Here is a 20,703-nt window from a genome sequence, read left to right on the forward strand (position 1 = left end):
TTGCATCTACATCAAGAAGGCAGGCAGGACTCCCATTGCCTACCTATTACTCTATGTGGATGATATGCTACTTGCAGGGCCTTCTATGACAGAAATTCAGAAAGTTAAACAAGATCTGAAGTCAAGCTTTGAAATGAAGGATCTAGGAGAGTCAAGGAAGATCCTAGGCATACATATTCAGAGAGATAGAGGCTGCAAGAAGCTGTGGATGCTGCAAACTGACTATATTGAGAAAGTTTTGCAGAGATTCAAAATGGAAAATGCAAAAGCTGCATCAACTCCTCTGTCCCAGAGTTTTAAGCTATCAAAGGAACAAGCCCCTAAAACTAAGCAAGAGGCTGATGAGATGAAGGCTATCCCTTATGCTAGTGTTGTTGGGAGTATCATGTACACTATGATTTGTACAAGACCAGATCTTGCTCATGCTATCTCAGTGACTAGCAGATACATGGCAGACCCGGGGAAGGAGCATTGGAATGCTCTTAAGTGGATATTGAGGTACATGAAGTCAACTAAGGACTGGGGGATTGTGTTCAATGGCTGGGAAGGTGAATCTGAGGAGGTTGTGCAGGGCTATTGTGATGCAGACTATGCTGCAAACCTGGACAACAGAAAGTCCCAAACAGGTTATCTTTTCACCATGTTTGGAACTGTAATCAGCTGGAAGTCAGGGTTGCAAAGTGTTGTTGCTCTCTCAACAACAGAATCAGAGTATATAGCTCTCACTGCAGCTGTACAGGAGAGTTTTTGGATTCAGGGAGTGATTTCTGATTTTGGTTTTGACCAAAAGACAATGGTGATTCATTGTGACAGCAGCTCAGCTATGTGCTTGGCTAAACATCCGGGTTTTCATGAAAGGAGCAAGCACATAGACATAAAGTTGCATTTCATTAGAGATGAGATTGAAAAGGGGAGAGTGAAGGTGATTAAGATTAACACCTTGCACAATCCGGCTGACATGCTAACAAAGTCTCTAGGAAGAGACAAGTTTGATCATTGCAAGAAATTGATCAATGTTTGTGCAAGAACTGAGATGAGCCCTCAGGTGGAGAATTGTAATAATGGAGTGCTCATTTCAGTTGGAAGAAGAAGGCAGAGTTCGGTAAGCTCGGCTTACCGAGCTGGAACTAGCCTGGAACTAGCCGAGAAGAAGAAGGCAGAAGAAGGAAGCTCGGCTTTGAGCTGGAACTAGCCGAGAAGGAAGAGTTCGGTTGTGAGCCGAGAAGGAAGAGTTCGGTTGTGAGCCGAGAAGGAAGAGTTCGGTTGTGAGCCGAGGAAGGAGTTCGGTCTTAAGCCGAGGAAGGAGTTCGGTCTTGAACCGAGAAGGAAGAAGCAACCTAGCCGAACTAGCCGTTGGAGCAACAGTTAGTTAGCTGAGATGTAGCGGTTATTCTTCTTGCTTTCTTGATTCTTCTTGTAGTTAGTTAGTAGCAGTTGCTACTTGATTGTAGAGCTTTAAATAGCTCACCGTGTATGTAGTTTAGAGTAGAGTTTAATCAATAAAGAGTTTTCCAGTTTTCTCTCCAAGATTATCATCTTCAATACTCAAAGTGTGAGTGTGTGTTTTCTGCATTGTGTGATCTCATACAACAGTGAGTGTGTGTGTGATCTTATTGAGTGTGTGAAAGCCTTGTGTTTGTGAATCCTAACAATAATGAATTAATTGTTTGGAGCTCTTTTGTTTGTGCGCCTATGTGTGATATATGCATTTTCTCTTTTACTGCTTGTGCATATATTTAGTTCTAGCAATTATAGTTTGAATTCGGCGAGGATCCAGCTGAAGAACGTCAGTGAAAATGTAAGACGGCTAGCTGACATTTTATGAAAATGTGATGTGATTTTCTGGCAAAGTGTAAACTAAGATTGATGATGACTTTAGCTTCTTCCACAGTTATGTGGTCTGGGATGCCGCGTGGAAGATAACGAGGCAATAGCATTTACATTTACATAAACCTACGTTTACCGGGATATTCCCTGTCCCGGTGTAGCCAGAAAATATTAATTGAGGAGGTAAGCTATTTTACAATTTTGACAGTAGAAAAAAAGGTTGCGCAGGGTTTAAGATCCATCCTCTGTCTTGCTAGTCACACACCTGATTGCCAAGAGATCGTTATGGAATTTTGATCGTATCAGAGAGATTTTCTAGATTTTCATGGTTAAATTAGCGTGTTGTTCCTTTGGAATTTGTAGAAATATTTATAAAGTGGATAGACCATTAGTAGAATAGATATACAATCAATTAGTGATCCCTTATACTAGTATAACTATTATGAGTTAGCGAACTATTTGACTTCTATGCCTCTTTATGTTTTTAGACCTGATAAAGCACTAGAGGAAGATATAACATTTTAGGAGGCTAAATCTGATTATTGTATGCTACTTGGGCAGTTTCAGGAAGAGTCCGAGTTGCTGTACGATTGCGACCTCAAAATACTGAAGAGTTGGTAGCAGATGCAGATTTTGCTGATTGTGTGGATTTGCAGCCCGAGGTTCTAGAGCTAATTTTAATCTTTATATATAGCTCTGATATTCTACTTTTAGCTCTATATCTTATAACAAGCTTTGATGCATTTTCTCTACACATATTTATTTACAGCTTAAAAGGTTGAAACTTCGTAAAAACAATTGGGAGTCAGATACTTATGAGTTTGATGAAGTCCTGACTGAATTTGCGTCACAAAAGCGTGTCTATGAAGTTGTTGCCAAACCTGTTGTTGAGGTGAGTTTGGCAGAGCTTTATTATGATCTCAAATTTTGAGCATTTCGTTCTGAACTCTAGAGCAAATTTGTTGAGCTGAAAGAGAGTATTTTTGGTATTCCTGGATATTCACGGCCTACAGAGGAGTACATATGGATAGGTTTAATTATAACTATTTATTTTTATGTCAGCATTTGGCTCATGTTTAATATTTCTATCTTGGACATCTTTTTGCTTAATATCGATCATCAGATTGAAAGAGTACGCTTTGTAATGGAATTCTCTTTTTTTTTTCATCTGTTATATTTCATGCACAGATAAGGTGTTTTGAACTCTCTCTTGATTATTAATTCTGTGCTGTTTCTTTTCTTTCCTAGAGTGTTTTAGAGGGTTACAATGGGACAGTGATGGCTTATGGTCAAACCGGAACTGGGAAGACGTATACTCTTGGCCGATTGGGTGATGAAGATACCTCTGCTCGGGGTATAATGGTTCGTGCGATGGAGGATATACTTGCAAACATCTCACCTGAGACTGATTCTATTTCAGTTTCATTCCTGCAGGTTGCACAGGCTACCTACATGCTTCAATATTGGTTCCATCATTATGAACATCTTTCTTTGTTCAGTTTTGTTATTTCTAGAAGATCCTTATAATATTAAATGCTAATCTAATTTATAACTATTGGTTTTTTATGTAGCTTTATATGGAATCCATCCAAGATCTACTGAACCCAGCTAATGATAATATATCAATTGTTGAGGACCAGAAAACTGGTGATGTTTCTTTGCCAGGGGCTACTGTCTGCGAGATCAGAGACCAGCAAAGTTTCATTCAACTCTTACGCTTAGGGGAAGCGCATAGGATTGCTGCCAACACCAAACTGAACACTGAATCTTCTCGGAGTCACGCCCTTCTGATGGTAAATATTGGTAGTATTTAGTGCTTTAATTTTTGGTTGCCTTTTCATTTTGGCCTCTGTAGCTATGAAACTCATATGTCATAGTATAGGTACATGTCAAGAAGTCTGTAGTGGACAGGGACGAATTTTGTCTTGAAGCACAAAATTGCTCAATTGGTAATTTGAGGCCTCCTATACTACGTAAAGGCAAACTGATCGTGGTAGATCTTGCTGGTTCCGAACACATTCACAAATCAGGTCTTTTGAAACTCTCTACCTAAGACCCCCGTCAGTTTCATAGCTGCTCCTCTTAACCTAGTTTAAGCCATAGCAGGAGTGCATTGCCTCTGGAATTTTTGATCTTGGATTGAGTTTGTTGATGCTGAATCTATATAGTTGTTTATCTGTCGCTAAATAAGAGTCAGTCAAGATCATACTCGTTCATTGATTAATATTGTGTTCTGTGGTTTACTATATGAATTTTTTATCTGATGAGCTTTTTATTGTTTCTTGAAGGAAGCGAGGGTCATATGCTAGAAGAAGCCAAGTCTATAAATCTTTCACTTAGTGCCTTAGGGAAATGTATAAATGCTTTGGCAGAAAACAGTCCTCATGTCCCAGTTCGAGATTCAAAGCTTACAAGGCTACTTAAAGATTCATTTGGAGGTCAGCCTTTGTGCTTGTTTTAAATATATATTGTGATCTTCTGTTGAACTATACATTTCTTAGAACTTCAGTAATTTGTCATGACACTTTGTGAAGCAATATTATCACAATTTCACATAACCTATTCCAAAAATTGGTATTGTATATCTGTTTGTGGTTGCATTGTTCGTATTTACAATGTCATAACCTATAATCCAACAGTATATACAGAGTCAGGATATGTTTTAAACTTGGTTGATCTGACTTTGTGTTCTCTGGTTTGCTGCAGGGACATCCAGAACTTCATTAGTTGTCACAATTGGTCCATCTCCACGTCATCGAGCAGAGACTGCAAGTACCATAATGTTTGGGCAAAGGGTGAGTTGTTAGTAGCAGACATTGCAATCCAGAGCTAAGTAAAGATTTAAGTCCTTGCATACCTTAAATTCAAAAAGACAGAAGTGGTTTGTTTATTGAACTAGATTTTGACATTAACATATGTGGACATCTGATTTATCTCAGGCTATGAAAGTGGAGAACATGCTGAAGATTAAGGAAGAATTTGACTACAAAAGCTTGGCCAAAAGACTTGAGATGGAAATTGATAAACTTATGACTGAGAATGAAAGGCAGCTAAAGGTTTATGAAAATGAGATTGAAAGAATCAGATTGGAAGCACAGAAACGTGTAGCTGAGGCTGAAGGGAATTATGTGGAAGCCTTAGAGGTATACTTATGCCTTCATATGCCTCTGAACTCCTGAAAATCTCCTTGTACATAGAATACTGTTCAGAATTTCTACAGAAATAATTAGTCTAGTTTACAGTAGTACTGTTAGCTCTTCTGACTCCTCTGGAAAGGTTATCTAAGCTACTTGATCTGTTTAGTTTCGTGACCCTTCTCTACCTTTTGTATTAGGAGGAGAAAACCAAATGTCAGATGGATTATATGGAGTCAATTAAGAGGCTTGAGGAGAAGTGGACCATCAACCAGCAAAAGCATGCAATTAATGCAGAGGTAGTTTGGGTTTGCAGCCATCATATCCTGTAGTATTGGTAACTTGCCCCTCCAATTTTTAACACGACAATACCTTTTATTTGGTTACCACTTTCTCAAAGTTTAGTGAGGTTATTTAGTTACTCTCACGCAGATTAACAATGGTGCTGGTAATGAAAAGGTTGCGGAGCTAAAAAGATTGCTTCAGGATGAAGTTTGTCTACGAAAAGCAGCTGAAGATGAAATTCAGAAGATAAAAAATCAGCTATATAGATTTTCAAAGATGGAGGTATGATATTAGTAAAATTGGTTTCATCTCCAAAAATATTGATCCTTCGATGTGTGCTTAATGAGCTACTTATGACTAACTAGTGTTGTGTAGTTGGCAGGAAGAAACTCTGATGGCTTTAGCATTCATCAAGTGCTGGAAGAGGAGAGTTGTCAGAAAAAGAAACTAGAAGAAGAAGTGAGAGTTTTAAGGAGTCTACTGGCACAAATATCTATTGAAGCTCATCAAGTATGTCTTATGCTGACTGCTAGTTTGTTTAGTGGTTTAAATTATCTATTATGTTGGATGTACATTAATCAGTCTTAGTGTCTTACTATAACAAATACTTTGTGCCCTTGCATAGTTCTATAGTTCTATGTTAGAGTTATCTCGTTTGTGACTGCTCTGATTGTCCTATAATCTGAAGCTGAAGCCCTTTGATATAAAATTGTACATTGTGTTGTGGATTTTTTTTGAGAACTAATACTTAAGCAGTCTATTCTGTTTTGAAGAGGTGGAATTAGATTATAAAGTTGATTCATTTATGGCAGGGTATGCTTAATGTGTTAATCATTTTCAAATGTTGATAGATAAGTCGTTAGTATATCTCCTTGGATAAAACAAGAACTCATTCGTATAAATGTAATAACCTTTTCATTTGCGCCTTAAGTTTTTCCTGCATGAGCATTACTTCTATAATAACTGGCTCAACCTTTTCTTGATTTTTATGTCCACAGTTCAGGAGCTATCCAGATGGATCCAACTCTGCCAACCCCCTACTTGGTCTAGATTCCTTAGAACCACTTAATCAAATGCGGTCAAGAGATTGTAATAATGGAGAACGAGCATCTATTACAAACCTTCATGAACAAGATGTTGGTTATGGCTTTCTATCATATCATTATCATTTCAGGTTATCTTCTTGTTTTTGTATTCATCTGCCACTTGATATAACAGTTGGATTGCAAAAGATATTATCATTACTTCAGTCTGAGGATGCTAATGTACGAACACATGCGGTAAAAGTGGTAGCCAACTTAGCTGCAGAAGGTATTTTCACTTTTGCTCTCATATGCATCATCCGAAATGCTCAAAGTTCTCCCTTTGATATTGCCGAATTTTTCTGTGTTTCATTCTACTGGAAAAGTCTTGTATCATAGGATTTTGTATGATAGATAGTAATGACTGACAAATAGGAGTATATATTTACAGCAAGATGATGTTGAAAAAAAAGTACTATTCAATTCGTTCAAACCGAAACTGAAGATGGAATTCAGTTTTGGTTTAGTCAGAAACAAAATGAGTTGTTTGGTTTGGTCCATTGGTTGTCTGTTCAACCACCCTATGCTCACCCCTATACCATCCTATGATCCTACCAGAACCTCAATTATTGTTTTTAATAGTGATGAATCCTATGGCACTGTCGGAAACTTACATTTGACCATATTTTGTACATAACAGAAGGAAATCAGGAAAAGATAGTTGAAGCTGGTGGTCTCACTTCATTGCTAATGCTCCTTAGAACATACGATGATGAAACAATTCATAGAATTGCAGCTGGCGCTATTGCTAATCTTGCTATGAATGGTATAGTACATGTTTGTTGTGTTAGTATTTTTTGTGTTCACTGGAACAATATTTGTAGTTCCACTCTCCTTCATATCTTCACTTGCTCTGTTTCTAAGAGTGGAACTGTGACCTTAAAGGCCTAATTGATGATCCTTTTTTCATTTCTTTCATCATTGACTCATTCTATAATTATTTTCCTGGTTTCAGAGGCTAACCAAGAGCTCATAATGGCCCAAGGTGGAATCTGTCAGTTAGCTATGACAGCTACTGATGCAGAAGATCCTCAGACTCTAAGAATGGTTGCTGGAGCAATAGCTAATCTCTGTGGCAATGGTAAGGTTATCGTGTGTTGCTTCTTAATAAGCTCTATTGTCAACATCCTAGTGGTCTTCAACTGATATGGATCCTTTTTTTTACTTTACACATGGGATTTGATGAGGAGAATGTTTGAGATTTTCATTCTCATGACATGATGTAGGACTGATCCCATATATTATCAAGAATTGGCATTCATTGCTCTGATTGGATCCATAATGTATTTCATTTCAACCGACTTAGCCCCCTCAAAGTTTTTCCCATGGGTCACCTACCATCCGTATTTTGTAGTGATTTTCTTGATTCTCAGTCTGTGTCTATGGTTTTCAGATAAACTGCAAATGAGATTGAGGTCAGAAGGTGGCATGAAAGCTCTATTAGGGATGGTGAGATGTAGACATCCTGATGTTCTATCTCAAGTTGCCCGTGGTATTGCAAATTTTGCGAAGTGTGAATCTAGGGCTTCTAGTCAAGGTGAACTCTAGCTTTATATTTTATGTATGCTTTGAATAAAAAAGAATCACCAGCCGGAGAATTCATACCTTAGCAAAGGCAGTCACTATTTGATTCATGACCTTGAACGATATGGTGCTTCAGTTACAGGATCAAGGCACGGCCGTTCCCTCCTGATAGATGATGGCGCATTACCGTGGATAGTACAAAATGCCAACAGCGAAGCTTCACTGATCAGGCGCCATGTCGAGCTTGCACTCTGCCACCTCGCACAGCATGGTAATAGTCGAGAACCAATTATTTCTAGGTTTCGAAGCATATGGCATTTTCCAAGACATTAATAAAAATATGAATTTCGACCTTCTTCACAGAGGTGAATGCAAAAGACATGATCAGCAGAGGAGCCCTTTGGGAGCTAGTTCGTATTTCGCGGGACTGTTCTAGGGCGGATATAAGGGCCCTTGCTCGTCGAACTCTGACCTCAAGTTCCACATTTCAGTCTGAACTGCGACGCCTAAGGATCGAGGTTTAGTTAACTGTCTTTCCATATATGCATAATAATGGAGTATATATTTTGCACATCTGCTAACCACTACTAGACTGATAGATCTTCTGCTACAAAATATCGAGGCTTTGATTTCGTAGTAGTATTATAGTGGTTATTTTTATTCATTTTCATCAAGTTATATTTGTCCCATATTTATCGAGGTTTTGATTTCGTAGTAGTATTATAGTGTAGTTGCTTCAGCTAAAATTTTGTACCATTGAATTATTGTATAGCTGATGTATATATGAAAAATACTTTATGGAAGTTTTTTTTTTGTGCGTATTTTTCTTGCTGTTTGTTGAATCTGCCTTTGACAATGAAGTGAAGTTCGTTATCACATGTTTGCAGTCAATATACTTGAAAATAAAATATTGGGCTATTGTGTGAAACAACAAATATCATTAACGCCATTATGCAGTTTTTAATTTGTATGCGCCAAATGTGACGTTAAAATTTTATTATTATGGATATTTAACTCTCAATAATTCGAACCATAATTTTGACACTTCAAATTTCAAATATTGACGTAATACGGTTTATTTAATACTGACTTTGTTTGGATCGAACCATAATTTTGCGAATTAAACAAACGCGAAATTGTGGAAAGAAATATAAGAAGGAAAACGGTTATAGAGAGTTGACGAAGAGCTATTTAAAGCTTCTGTTACGTGTTGTCAGTTACACTGTGCTAAGTTTTTTTTATGTGAGTCATAAACTGAGGTAAGGGGCTCAAGATTATTTGGACAGAGAAAAAAAAATACAAATATTGCAGATGTTAATAAACTGGTTAATGATTAATCTTTTTCCCACTAACCGATTAAATGCATGGATGAAAAAATAGCATTCCCTTTTGCAATTTACTTTCTCCTATTTAAGATCATGAACGTCACATTCACATAATCTAAAGGGAGATCTCCAAATATCTAAGACCATTCACAATAGGGGCGCCGATCGGCACTTATTGCAGCCGAACCGCCAATCGGCGAACGCCACCCAAGCGAGGCATTGCTCTAAAGATCTTATTCTCTTTTAGTGCCAAAATTATAATGGTTCACGTGAACGACCCAATTTGTTCTAATGGCCTTGTAATTTACATCTAAGGATAATATTGGGCGAAAATCCTACAATCAATAAATAAAATCATTAGGGTCAGAAGGTCAAATTAACTTGAACATTAGCAATCCCTCTTAATCAGCCACATTTACCATCAGTTTATTGGCCTAATACAGCTTCAGCTCAATATTTACTTGGAACATGTGTTTCATCACCTCTGAAACAAATCATACCAACACACACTAGGTTGAATCAGAAATCTGAAACTCCAATAAAATGTAAACACACACACAAATCAGCCAGGAAGAAACTTACCTCCCTTGTTCACCACTGGAATATGATCCCATTAGGAATACAATGGTGTATGATGAAATTTTATATAACAAACTAACAGAATGATATTTCCGTTTTCTTCTCCAAAAAACATTGTTCTAAAATGGAGCACCATATCTAAGGCCTCCAGCTCCTATATACTTACTGATCATTATACAAGAATAACCCAAAATCAACCGATACAGACAACATAAGTACACTCGAAAAGCCTATACTTTGAATCACTTGTGTAACAAAAGAATCGAAAAACCTCAGAAATATCATACATCTGAAAAAGGGTGTGGGTCAGAGATCAACACGAACCTAGGAGAACAGGACCCACTGATGAGTTCAGAATATCACTCAGGGCCAGTTGGACCTCATTTGAACCATGTTCACAACTTATCAGGCTCGAAAACAAGGGAAAGAAGCAAGACAAGTTCTTCTGGAATGAAGAATCTTCTAAGGTACTTATAGCCTGTAGAGTAGCAACCATAAGAGGTGCTCGTGCAGCCAGTTCTCTTCGTCTCCCAGATCCTAGAGGTATCGTCCAGTATGGTTGTCTGTCAAGAGATGAGTCGGGGAGATGTCCCGAGCAGGCAACTACAATGTAGAATTGCAAGACCTCCTGGCAGAGGTTGACAAGATAAGACTCCACTTCGGACTCGTCATAACTAGGAGGTCTATCCAGTGCAAGATTCTGCAGAAATGTGAGGCAAATCTGGTAAGATTCATTCTCAAGGCGAAGTAGGGGAGGATCCTGCATTTGCGTCATGGACCCAAGTTCCTGGAGCTTGTGACGTAGGACTACATCACTATTTATCTTGTGAGCATGAAATGCCACAGCATGTACAGCATCGAAAAGGATAACAGTGTTTTTAAATGATAATTGAGCTCTGTACATATTGTAGATCTCCACTATAGCCTGTCATATTCCATGCAAGAGTTGTCAGATTTAATAACAAACTAAATTCATAATCTTACTTCCTTAAAAATAGAAAAGTTAGTTTGCTAAATGCTGCAAGATTAATATACTACCAGGGGGGTACATGTCATGGCTGCAAGATGGGGCAAGAAAAGGAAATTTTTGTAAGCGCTGGGCTACAGATAAAAACTTTTGATATTACCTACCTGTATTAATAAAAGCTGAATTGCAGCTCGGCATTTGATATCAGATATAGCTGTATACAGACGACGTCTCCTTAAGTAATTATCCAAATCATCATTGGAGGTAACTGCCCCAGCAGATTCCTCACGACTGCTCTCAGTCAGATCTCCCTCGGCCTCAGTTTTGCAATTGTCATCAAGGAAAAAGGAAAAATCAGGACGTGTTCCGTTTGACGCTTCTTTGAGAGATAAAACCACATCCAACCACTTGTCTTCAGAGAACATCTCCCCAGCATTGCTCATTAGGCGAACAAAAGCAGCAATACCAATACCACCAAGGCTTTGATGAGGACATTTGATAAAACTGACCATTAGCATCAGCACCTTCTTTAGAAGGGGATTTACCGTATCATAGAAATTAACAAAAAGATCTACAACTAATTGCAGAGCCAATGTGCATGTCTCATAAAGCCACGAATCTTGACTGAGTTCCTCCATGTTACCATTGTCTATGTGTGCAGACTCATCACTGGATGGATCAATGGCACGCCGAGCATCATCAAATATTCTAAACAGGACAGATTCAAAGATCTTCTCCCACAAGGTTAGGGAGAAATGTTGCCCATAGTTGCGCAAAGTATCAAATAATAATTGTACGGCACTCTTCCTGATTTCAGGCCTTGGGTCAAAGCTCAGTTCAGATAAACCTGGAAAGGGAGAGAGATACATTATTTGACTTGAATTAATCATATTCTGCATATGCAGAGTCTGGATGAATCAAGCTTCAAATCTAGACCAAAAAAAGAACATTTTTTTACCTGCCAACAAAGGAAACCATAAATAGAGATCGTCCACCCTATTTGCAGGTTCCCCGTTGTCACCTTTTCTTTCTTTACCAGTTTGAGGAGAAGATGGAGAAGCCACATTATGAGCTTCCTTCCCTAGATCTCCTTCAGCAAGTTTTTCGGCACAGTACTGAAGGAAACCAATGGCATTAAGACTAATTTCATTGTAGAATCTAGTATTGGTGAATGCAATTAAACAATTCACACAGTCCGTAAAAGTAGTAGATTCAGTTTCAGTGATATATGGGAAATAATCACGAACAATCTTCTCAATGATTTCGAACGAGAGGAGGACAATGTTCTTATGATCATCATAAGCAGCTGTTGTGAAGACCTGCAATTAAGAATGAAAAGCAGAGGGCTGAAGGTGAAAGCATTGCCATAAACTTTACAGAGAATAAATTTTTCCAAGGCAATAATAGTAGTAAAAGGGAAGAGCACTATGCCATCCACGTTGAGATTTCCATACCATGAACATACTCTTCCATCCTGATTTGACATTATTGACTCGGGATAATACCATTTGAGAAACACATCTGATAATCAATTCTCGGATTTCAACAGCATTACTCTTGCGCATCACAATTACGAAAGGCTTCATGAACTCATTCTGAAAGTTATAGTTAGCCAATTCTTCTCTTTCCAAGAATTTCATTGATAACTGGCGCAAAGAGTCCATTGCAAATATTGCAATAGAAAGGTTTTCTGAACAGCCAATGTTCACAAAAAAATCAGAGAGTACTTGCCAAATCCTTGACCATACAAGCCTAATACGGTTCATGTTGTAGTGCCTGTTACAAGGGACCAAAATAGAAATCACTTGCATGGTGAAAGAAGCAAAAATGATATATGTAATATGCTAAAGTTTTTCCATAGTCAATGTGAAAAGAGTAAAAGACCAAGTGATGAATAACTTACGCGATCTCAACAATCTTAGTGAGGCTGAAAACCCGAGGATCAGATGTCGATCGTAGTTCATCCATAGATACCTTGCAAAGAGCCTTTACAAAATCAACTATTGCCTCACTATTCAGTTTTTGGCTCCATATAAATATGCGGTTAACATCACCAACTTGTTCCAACATGTTTAAGTTAGAGACCAAGTTGTTCATCTGTTCAGATGTAATTCCAGCAGCAACATTACCACCCATACCAGCACTATCATAAGAACCCCTCCTCATTGCAGAAGCTGCATTCTGAATCTTCCCAGCACCCTTCTTTTTTAAAATAGGAAGAATATTTGCTTTGCCTTGTTTAGATTTATCGAATTCATTCTGCTGGATTGCAAAGAAAGCAGCATCTGGTGGCGCTCCTTCACCCAATAGGTGCAAATGCTCAAACCGTGAAACACATGTTAATATATGTTCCCAGCCATCCTGTAAATAGTTACCATCCTCGTCTGCTATGGTGACTATAACCTGTTGAAGCAAGTAAACGGATGGATCAGAGTAGTCAGAGAATTTTAAAAATTGCATAATAGGAGTGACAAGCTTTAATAATTTCACTTTGATTTAGCAAAGGACAGACTAAAGTTTTTAGGAGCATCACTTTCTCTGACCCCACAAATAGAGCTAACAAAATCCGAATAGACTTAAGAATATTTATTTGAAAAACAAAGACGGAAAGACAACTCACGCTTAAAAATGCCATACAATTATACCCTACCAACTTCTAGTCCGTGTAAGATGTAACCATGATTAATGAACTACAACACACTGCCAATAACCCAAAATGAAATAAATAAATCAATATAGAGAGAAAGAACTTCAATCCTAAACAAGAAAGGGAAGGTTAAGGACACATAATTAAAATAAAAGACAAGAATAGACCAAATGACACGGAGCAAAATGTAATCATGATAGCTGATAGGAGGGAAAAGATGAGACTATGACTCTGTGTGTGTGTGTCAGCTGGCCAGGAGGGTACCTAGACCTAGCTGTGTCGTTGGGTCTGTGTCTATCTTCCCTATCAACAAAAAATACCTCAACCCACTTCTACTGGCTAGTATAGTGGAGTAAGGGTCGAATCCCACAGAGATGGACGTAGGCGAGATACACTTGCGATGACATTCTGGGAGCGGTTGGTTAGCTACCACGCTTTTTTGGGGTTGAGTTTTACCTAGTCGGAAAATGAAATGGAACCTCTACCCCTCCTGACCAGTAGGTCAGGGTGGGCTCTAAATGCTGCGTGCTAAGAGAAATTAAAGTGCGTGTGTAAATTAGGGTACGAGTGTGTATGTGAGAAGCTACTAGACAAAACTTACTAAAAATGACTAGACAAAAGGTAAACAGAATCAAAGGACATGCTGGCAGACTGCCTCCTGGGTGTGCAGAAAAGCTGAAAAAGTGCAAGTACAAAAGCAAAAAGCAACAAAAGCAACACAAGTGGTCCCATTCTTTGATTGTGACATTATCTTCTTCACCAAGCTAAACAACAAGATCTAAAAAACTCCATTGATGAATGATCAAGCTTGAAAATTCGTAAATGCAATATTTAACTTGAAATCGAGAACGAAAGCTAAGAAAACTGAGATCTACGCAAACTGGTCAGCGAGACAAGGTGACAGAAGCAAGCAGAAACGATTCCCATGCATTTTTTAGAAACTTAACTCGATTAAAACTTGTAAACACTCCAAGAAAACCTAGATCTAACTAAGCAAAGCAGATTCAAGCACTTAAACCACGGAAATCAACGTAAAACTACCAGATCTAGCTACTTGGCAGAAAGAAATAATAAGCAAGCTGAAACACAAAATAAAACCACAATAAACTTCATTGCATTCAAGATTATCACCCAAAAGATATTCCAACTAAGTAGCTACTGGAATCCAAATCAAAGGCAAGCAAAAACAAGTACTTAAACTAAGAAATCTTAAAAACAAAGCAAGTAAAAGATTGTTTGGCTCATCGGAAACTGAAACTGGAGGAATTTCTGGAACTACGGCGGCTGGAATGAATCAGGCATGATGCTCCTCGCCGGCAGGTGGCCGGAATCTTCAAGTCAGGATGCTGGATTTAGATGGAACTAAGAGCTAGTGGAGCTATTCTCCTCAAAAGTGATGATAAGTCCTAAGTAAAGTGGTGTGTAGATTCCTCCTTTTTCTTTATGTTCAGCTCCTATTTATAGGGTGGCTTGCCCTAATTTCTAGGGCTTTCTCTTCATGTGGAATGACAATTTTGCCCTTCTTTAGATATGTGATTATTCCAAGCAAGTCCTTCCTTCTCGTGTCCAGTTCTGTAGCATCCATCCTGGCCAGTTTGCGTATTTTCTGCTCATACTGACCAGTTTGCACACTTTTCGCAGCTTTCTCACTCGAATTCCTTCTGAACCTTCCCTTCTGATTTAGTACTTCAACCTGCAAACTTTAACAACTATTTTGCAGATATTATCCAATAAAGCACATTATACTGACCAGTAACCAAGGCCTAGAATGCGACTTATCAATAGCGGAAAAACAGAAAAAGAACAGGGAGTCTTCACTAATGGAGTATCATTATAAGCTTAATAATAAAACACACAACGAGAACAACAAATTAAAATTTACCTTGATTGCATCAATGTTTTTCCTTTTAATATCAGCAGGTGAGTGGAGTGAAGTAAACTTGGCTAATGATGTCAAAAAAGCATCTCTATGAGTTTTCATGGACATTCCTGCAGTGACATGGATAGCACTACGAAAGCCCTCTAAGCAGAGGGCTATCACAATTTCATCATCACTTTGGTCAAGAGGAACACTGAAAGCAGCCAGCATTGGAGCCCAACATGCTTCAATCATGAACTTGAGGATCACCGTATCTATCGCAGGATAATAAACTGACCTACCATTTCCCAAAGAGATGGAGATCAAAACAAAATCCAGTTTTCCTATAGAAATGCTAACAACCACCGTTTCTTCAAACAAGAAGAAGATCTACTTAACCCTGCTTCTTTAACTCAAAACCCCTTTAAAGCTTCATAATTCATCAAACAAAAGAACAAGAGATTTTAATGGCTAAAAAATGAGGAATATAACGCATTCGTAATTTACCCTTTTTATGTATGTCTTCGTCACATTAAAAACAAAATTAGACAAGAGATTTTAATGGCTACAAATGAGGAACATAACAAATAAGTAGAGCTGCTTGGGGAGGGGGGTTGTTGTTACGGGCCCAAGGCCTACTCTAGATTTCTAGCCACTATGCAGAAGATAATAAAATTAAGCTTACTCTGACTTGCGAGCTTTTTCTTTGAACTGCTCCTGCATGTGTCTCATAAGGTCATCACTGGTCTCCAAACTGTCTACCCCACGCTTACGAATAACAATGTTTAGTATGCTATCCAGCCCTAAAACTCTGTTCGGGTTAGCAGACTGCTTCTGTTGGACGGACAGATTATCTTCTTTCATTTTGATCTCACTTCTAGATATCCGCTCATACAATGATCTCAAGTACTCCTCAGGTAGATCTTTTCCATCATCAATCCCGCGATTGTTCCTTATAAAATCCTCAGCTGACATCTGGATATAAAATTTAAAAATCAACAATTGTCAAGAGCTGAACCTCTTTAAAGGAACCCTTCAACCATCAGTGTACAATTTTACCTTGTTCTTCACCATAGGGTTGTGTGCATCAGTGTTCAGTAGTATGCAAGAGTATGCTAGCACATAAGCTGTATCAGCACTTGTAAAGGTTTTTGGATTACATTTGCAGTACTGCTCAGCAAACTTCTCCATGATGCGGTCAATTTTTTGTGCCTCGCCAGGCAACCTAAAGCCCTGTAGGAAGACCCTGATAGCGTCATCAAACTCCAACCCTTGGAATTCAAACGAATTCACGTAAGCATGCATTACTTTTAGCGGCATATCTTCCCTTTCACCCAAATAGTCACCAATCAGAGTTTTATCCAGATCATATGCATTTTTAAGAAAAGCTGCTATCTCTTCTGCAGAGTTTCCCACTTTATTTGCATTTATCAGGAACTCGATACCTTTCTTGGGTTTCCGGTTAAAAAGAGAGATGCCTTCCTGCCATATAGACCTTATTTCAAAGACTGATAAAAAAAATATTGAGCACATTAATCAAAATAATTAACCTAAATAGTACCTGAAGTTCAAGTTTATAGGCACGGCGCTGCTCTAGGGTTGAAACATCAGAAACTTCACTTGAGGATTCAGACTGTGAATCTGATCCTTCAGTTGTCTCATCTATATTGCCATTTGAGTAAGGGGGTGTCCCGGTATTAGAACCATTGTCTACAGCATCTAGTTCCTTTGATGACTGAATATCTGGAATCCGCAATTGTTTGTTCATCCAGCTACCCATGCATTTCAGGATAGCAACTAAGCATCTCATAGCTTCAAGCTTCAAACTAGCATCTTGCGGGGGCTGAAGTGTGCTTGAAACACCAGGTGGAACACCCTGAGCAGTTTTAAGTAGTCCATTGACCATTCTGGGATAGACAATGAAATGACAAGGAAACAAGAGACCTTAAGATTGTTTGAATTTTAGCAACTAAGCAACCACATCATTTGCATGCATAACTTAGAATACCAGCAGTTATTTGACAAAATATTCAAAAGGCATTACCAAATATATCAAATATATAAGTGAAAAGTACACAGAGATGACAAGTCCTTACCTCTCAAATATATTGGAAGCATTAACATCGCAGTCATAATTGAGAAATATGTCCATCAAGATCTGTGAATCTACACAAAGCTTCTCCAGAAAACGAAGGATTGTCATCTTTTGCTGAGAATCGGGTTGCACAACATTTTCTAGCACTCGGAGAACAATCATAGGAAAAAATACCCCTATTTCTGCTTTCAATCCAGCTCTAAAACGAGACACCAGGCTTATAAATATGGAGCAAGAAAGCTGGAACACGATCATATGAGTTGAAGCGCTGTTCTTCAATAGCGATAAACACAAGTACTGCTTTATAGCATCTAAAAATCTGTTTAAGAAATGACAATAATTAGTGATGCTTAGAAATTAGCATTCAGTTTTAGAAAGATAGAACAGCTACAAAGAAAAAGGTAGGTTGCTCAAATATCTTATACAAAGATTACAGACAATAATCAGCTCAAGAACAGGAACACATATATATATGATAAATACACACACACATATATATTAACTGGGATATAACCATATCTGGAATGAAGAAATCAGTAGTTAGAAAACTTAAAAGCTGGAAAAATGAAAACGGACAAAAAATGGCCCCTTGATGGAAAACTGTGAAGGAGTTCAGATCTGGTACAGGAACAATATATCATTGGCATGCTAATTATACCAACAGAATCTACCTTCTTCAATCAACTCAAAGAACACTAAAATGTTTTTGAGCAATAACTCAAACAAATTCAGTTTGAGGAGCTGAGTAGTATGGGTGTTGATATTTGATAAAACTACAGCATAGAGGCCAATCATACTCATTAGGAGCCAATCATTAACTTGTATTTGTATAATGAGCATTCAATTTTCAGAGGGACACATTCTGGAAAGTATACTTTTAGTTTCTGACTTTCAGGACCAATTACCTGAACTAGGGTCTAGGGTAAATCAAGTCTAATACTGATGCAGGAAACTAATAGATGGCAAAACATTTACTATTGGAATATTACCAAAATAAGCATATAATGCCCATTTGATGGCACTCACTAGAAGTTCCAATGAGCAAAAAGTAATCATCTAGTCACTCGCACTGATTTTACCATTCACATATATCCAAGGAAGGGTATTTCATATGGTCTTCCTAAACTACTTCCCAGTTCTATTACAATTTGAAGAAAAGTGTAACCTAGAAGATAGTGAAATTGAAAATAAGATGAGCATCTAATGGTGTAAAGACATAGGGATAAGTTACCATTATGATTAGGGTGAATTTAATTGTTTGGTCATATAAATTACCAATAGAAAACACATGCGCTAACTCCATAGAAAAATCCCATTTAGAGAAAATTTACAGATTGTGTGATAGTCATAGATAGAAAGAAATAGTGTGAGGTTATTCTAGAAACCAACACTATATCAGCTTAGTTTCTACACTTCAGAAGATGCACTCCAGGCACCAAAGAATATTCATATCTTATCTTAATGCTAAATGCACAGTAATTACTCTCATTTCAATATTTTCAACGTGTGTTGCTTAGCAATCTCCCCAGTTGTATAGTAATATGCTGTAATTAGTATACATCATCTCTAATGTTCTACAACTAATCTTGTAAGCTTAATATTCATGCTTAGGCATCATAGCGAGCCAACATCAACATATGCAAATATTATTTGAATATACATAAACTTAATGGCGTAAACAGTAATTTGGAAGAAACAATGCCACAATCAAATACCTTTCACTAGTCCTAAATATTGCCCCGGCGTTTTCCAGTAAAATTTTGAGCAATTCCAATGCCACGATCTTCCCCTTCATTGCCTGGGGGTCCGCAACAGCATCTTTGGGCGGAGTCTTCATGGAGATCTTACACAAAGCCCGGAAAACTAAAAAAGCATCCCTCTTCAACTTGTTTCCCATCTGCACCTCCAAGTCATCATCCCTTTCTCCCTCACCGTCTGCTAACTCTCCTTTCCTACCCTCTAATGCCGTCTTATACATGCTGATCTCCCAATACTTAGCGTCCAACATATCCTTATCTGTTGAGTCCAACAAATCCGCTGGATTTGTGCTCTCCACGGTTGAGGTCTTAGTTTCAAATGCCCCATCATGGGCCCCAACCCCTGATCCTGTGACACCACTGGGCGTACTAGGGCTGAAAACTCCATCTATATCCTGCATTATCTTAGTAATGAAACCCTGAACGAAAATCATGGAACCATCCAAATCCGCCTTCTCTACTGGTTCCATAAGCTCTGCCACCACAATAGGCTGTAATGGCACCGTTGATGAATCGGCCTCCATTCTCCTAAACACAATAACTAGCATCTGAACCAACGACGCCTTGGCGGTCGTCTGATTCACTACATTCTTACTATTCAAGTATACATCATAGCAAGTCCTTACCACTTGCAGCAGACAATCACCGTGCAGTCGCAGTGAAGCCGACGTAACCGCCGAAAGAAGCGACTTGATAACCAACAACTCCACATTCTCGTCTCCCAATTCGTGGCACTTGCAAGCAGAATCGATCAATTTCGAGAGCAACTTAGAATCCGCCCCGCCGCTGGGGTCCGCTTCGCCGTGCAAGTACCCATGGGCGACCAATTTCTGGACCGCATCAAGAGCAGGCTCGGATACTTTGAGGTAGTTCGCCGAGAGTGCGTTGATGAGTGGACTGAGAACGATCTCAGAATCGTACAGGGAAAGATCTAGAAGGACACCCTGCAGCAAAGACGCATTGGCATCGGATTCCGCCGATGGCGACGTAGGTGGCGACGTGGCGCTAGGGTTTCGATTGGGTGAGGTGAGGTGCTCGATAACGGATTTGCACTCGGCGCCAAGCTTGGAATGCTTGCGCCACGAAGCATTTTTCTGGATCTTCTCGAGCGCGGGGATCAGGACTTGGTTTAAGCGGGAATCAGCTTCCGAAAAAGTCATTCTCGAGCTAGAAGATGAAGGTGGAAGAACTGAAGTTTCCGCCGGAAATTGGCGCGGCGGAGTCACTGGCTGATCTGAGCTGAGCTTCCAGTTTGTCGGCGGCGGTGGTGGTAGTGGCGCAGTGGCGGATCTAGAGAGAGAAAGTGGAGAAGAGCGGAGCTCGGCGGGAGGAGTGGAGCAGTGTCTGGATTCAGGTGATTGAATTTGATCGGAGAGTGTCGAGTTTACTGCGACGTCTAAAATGACGAAAATACCCTCCAGTAAAGTTTTTTAGGGAATCCGCAGTGGTGCGGATGTCTCGGCGGACATCCTAAAAACACTTTCTGCCACGTCATACGGACTTCCCACTGCGGATGCCACGTCATACGGACATCCCACTGCACAATGACGGACATCCCGACGGACTTCCCACATTAATAAAAATTCACAAATTCACAAATTAAACAATTTACGGAATAAAAAA

At 38.9% G+C, this 20,703-nt stretch overlaps 2 protein-coding genes across 8 annotated transcripts; one reads left to right on the forward strand and one right to left on the reverse strand.

The window, feature by feature from the left end:
• The first annotated feature begins 1,677 nt into the window (after positions 1-1,677).
• LOC121795836 (kinesin-like protein KIN-UB) lies at positions 1,678-8,655 on the forward strand. Of its 7 annotated transcripts, none has more exons than XM_042194462.1 (19): positions 1,678-1,798; positions 1,892-2,010; positions 2,389-2,489; positions 2,597-2,719; positions 3,076-3,261; positions 3,399-3,620; positions 3,710-3,857; positions 4,116-4,265; positions 4,534-4,622; positions 4,767-4,970; positions 5,162-5,260; positions 5,394-5,528; positions 5,622-5,756; positions 6,245-6,557; positions 6,969-7,094; positions 7,284-7,409; positions 7,722-7,865; positions 7,989-8,123; positions 8,216-8,655. In XM_042194462.1, exons 5-19 carry the CDS (start codon positions 3,106-3,108, stop codon positions 8,374-8,376), a joined length of 2,343 nt encoding a protein of 780 aa, XP_042050396.1. In that variant the 5' UTR covers positions 1,678-1,798; positions 1,892-2,010; positions 2,389-2,489; positions 2,597-2,719; positions 3,076-3,105; the 3' UTR covers positions 8,377-8,655. The 7 variants fall into 7 exon arrangements, with proteins under 7 accessions (XP_042050396.1, XP_042050398.1, XP_042050399.1 ...); XM_042194464.1 differs by having other exon boundaries at positions 1,706-1,798; positions 1,880-2,010; XM_042194466.1 differs by lacking the exon at positions 1,678-1,798 and having other exon boundaries at positions 1,862-2,010; positions 6,245-6,386; positions 6,465-6,557.
• A 1,162-nt stretch (positions 8,656-9,817) lies between these two features.
• On the reverse strand, positions 9,818-20,443 carry LOC121795837 (brefeldin A-inhibited guanine nucleotide-exchange protein 2-like). The gene is made up of 11 exons (XM_042194469.1): positions 19,039-20,443; positions 17,325-17,642; positions 16,790-17,135; positions 16,288-16,710; positions 15,914-16,203; positions 15,253-15,526; positions 12,627-13,126; positions 12,178-12,499; positions 11,682-12,042; positions 10,888-11,570; positions 9,818-10,681 (listed from the first exon to the last, which is right to left on the reverse strand). The coding sequence occupies exons 1-11, from the start codon at positions 20,238-20,240 to the stop codon at positions 10,070-10,072; spliced, it is 5,331 nt and encodes a 1,776-aa protein (XP_042050403.1). The 5' UTR covers positions 20,241-20,443; the 3' UTR covers positions 9,818-10,069.
• Positions 20,444-20,703: the final 260 nt, after the last annotated feature.

The sequence above is a fragment of the Salvia splendens genome, chromosome 3, assembly GCF_004379255.2.
Source record: "Salvia splendens isolate huo1 chromosome 3, SspV2, whole genome shotgun sequence".
Taxonomy (NCBI): Eukaryota; Viridiplantae; Streptophyta; class Magnoliopsida; order Lamiales; family Lamiaceae; genus Salvia; species Salvia splendens.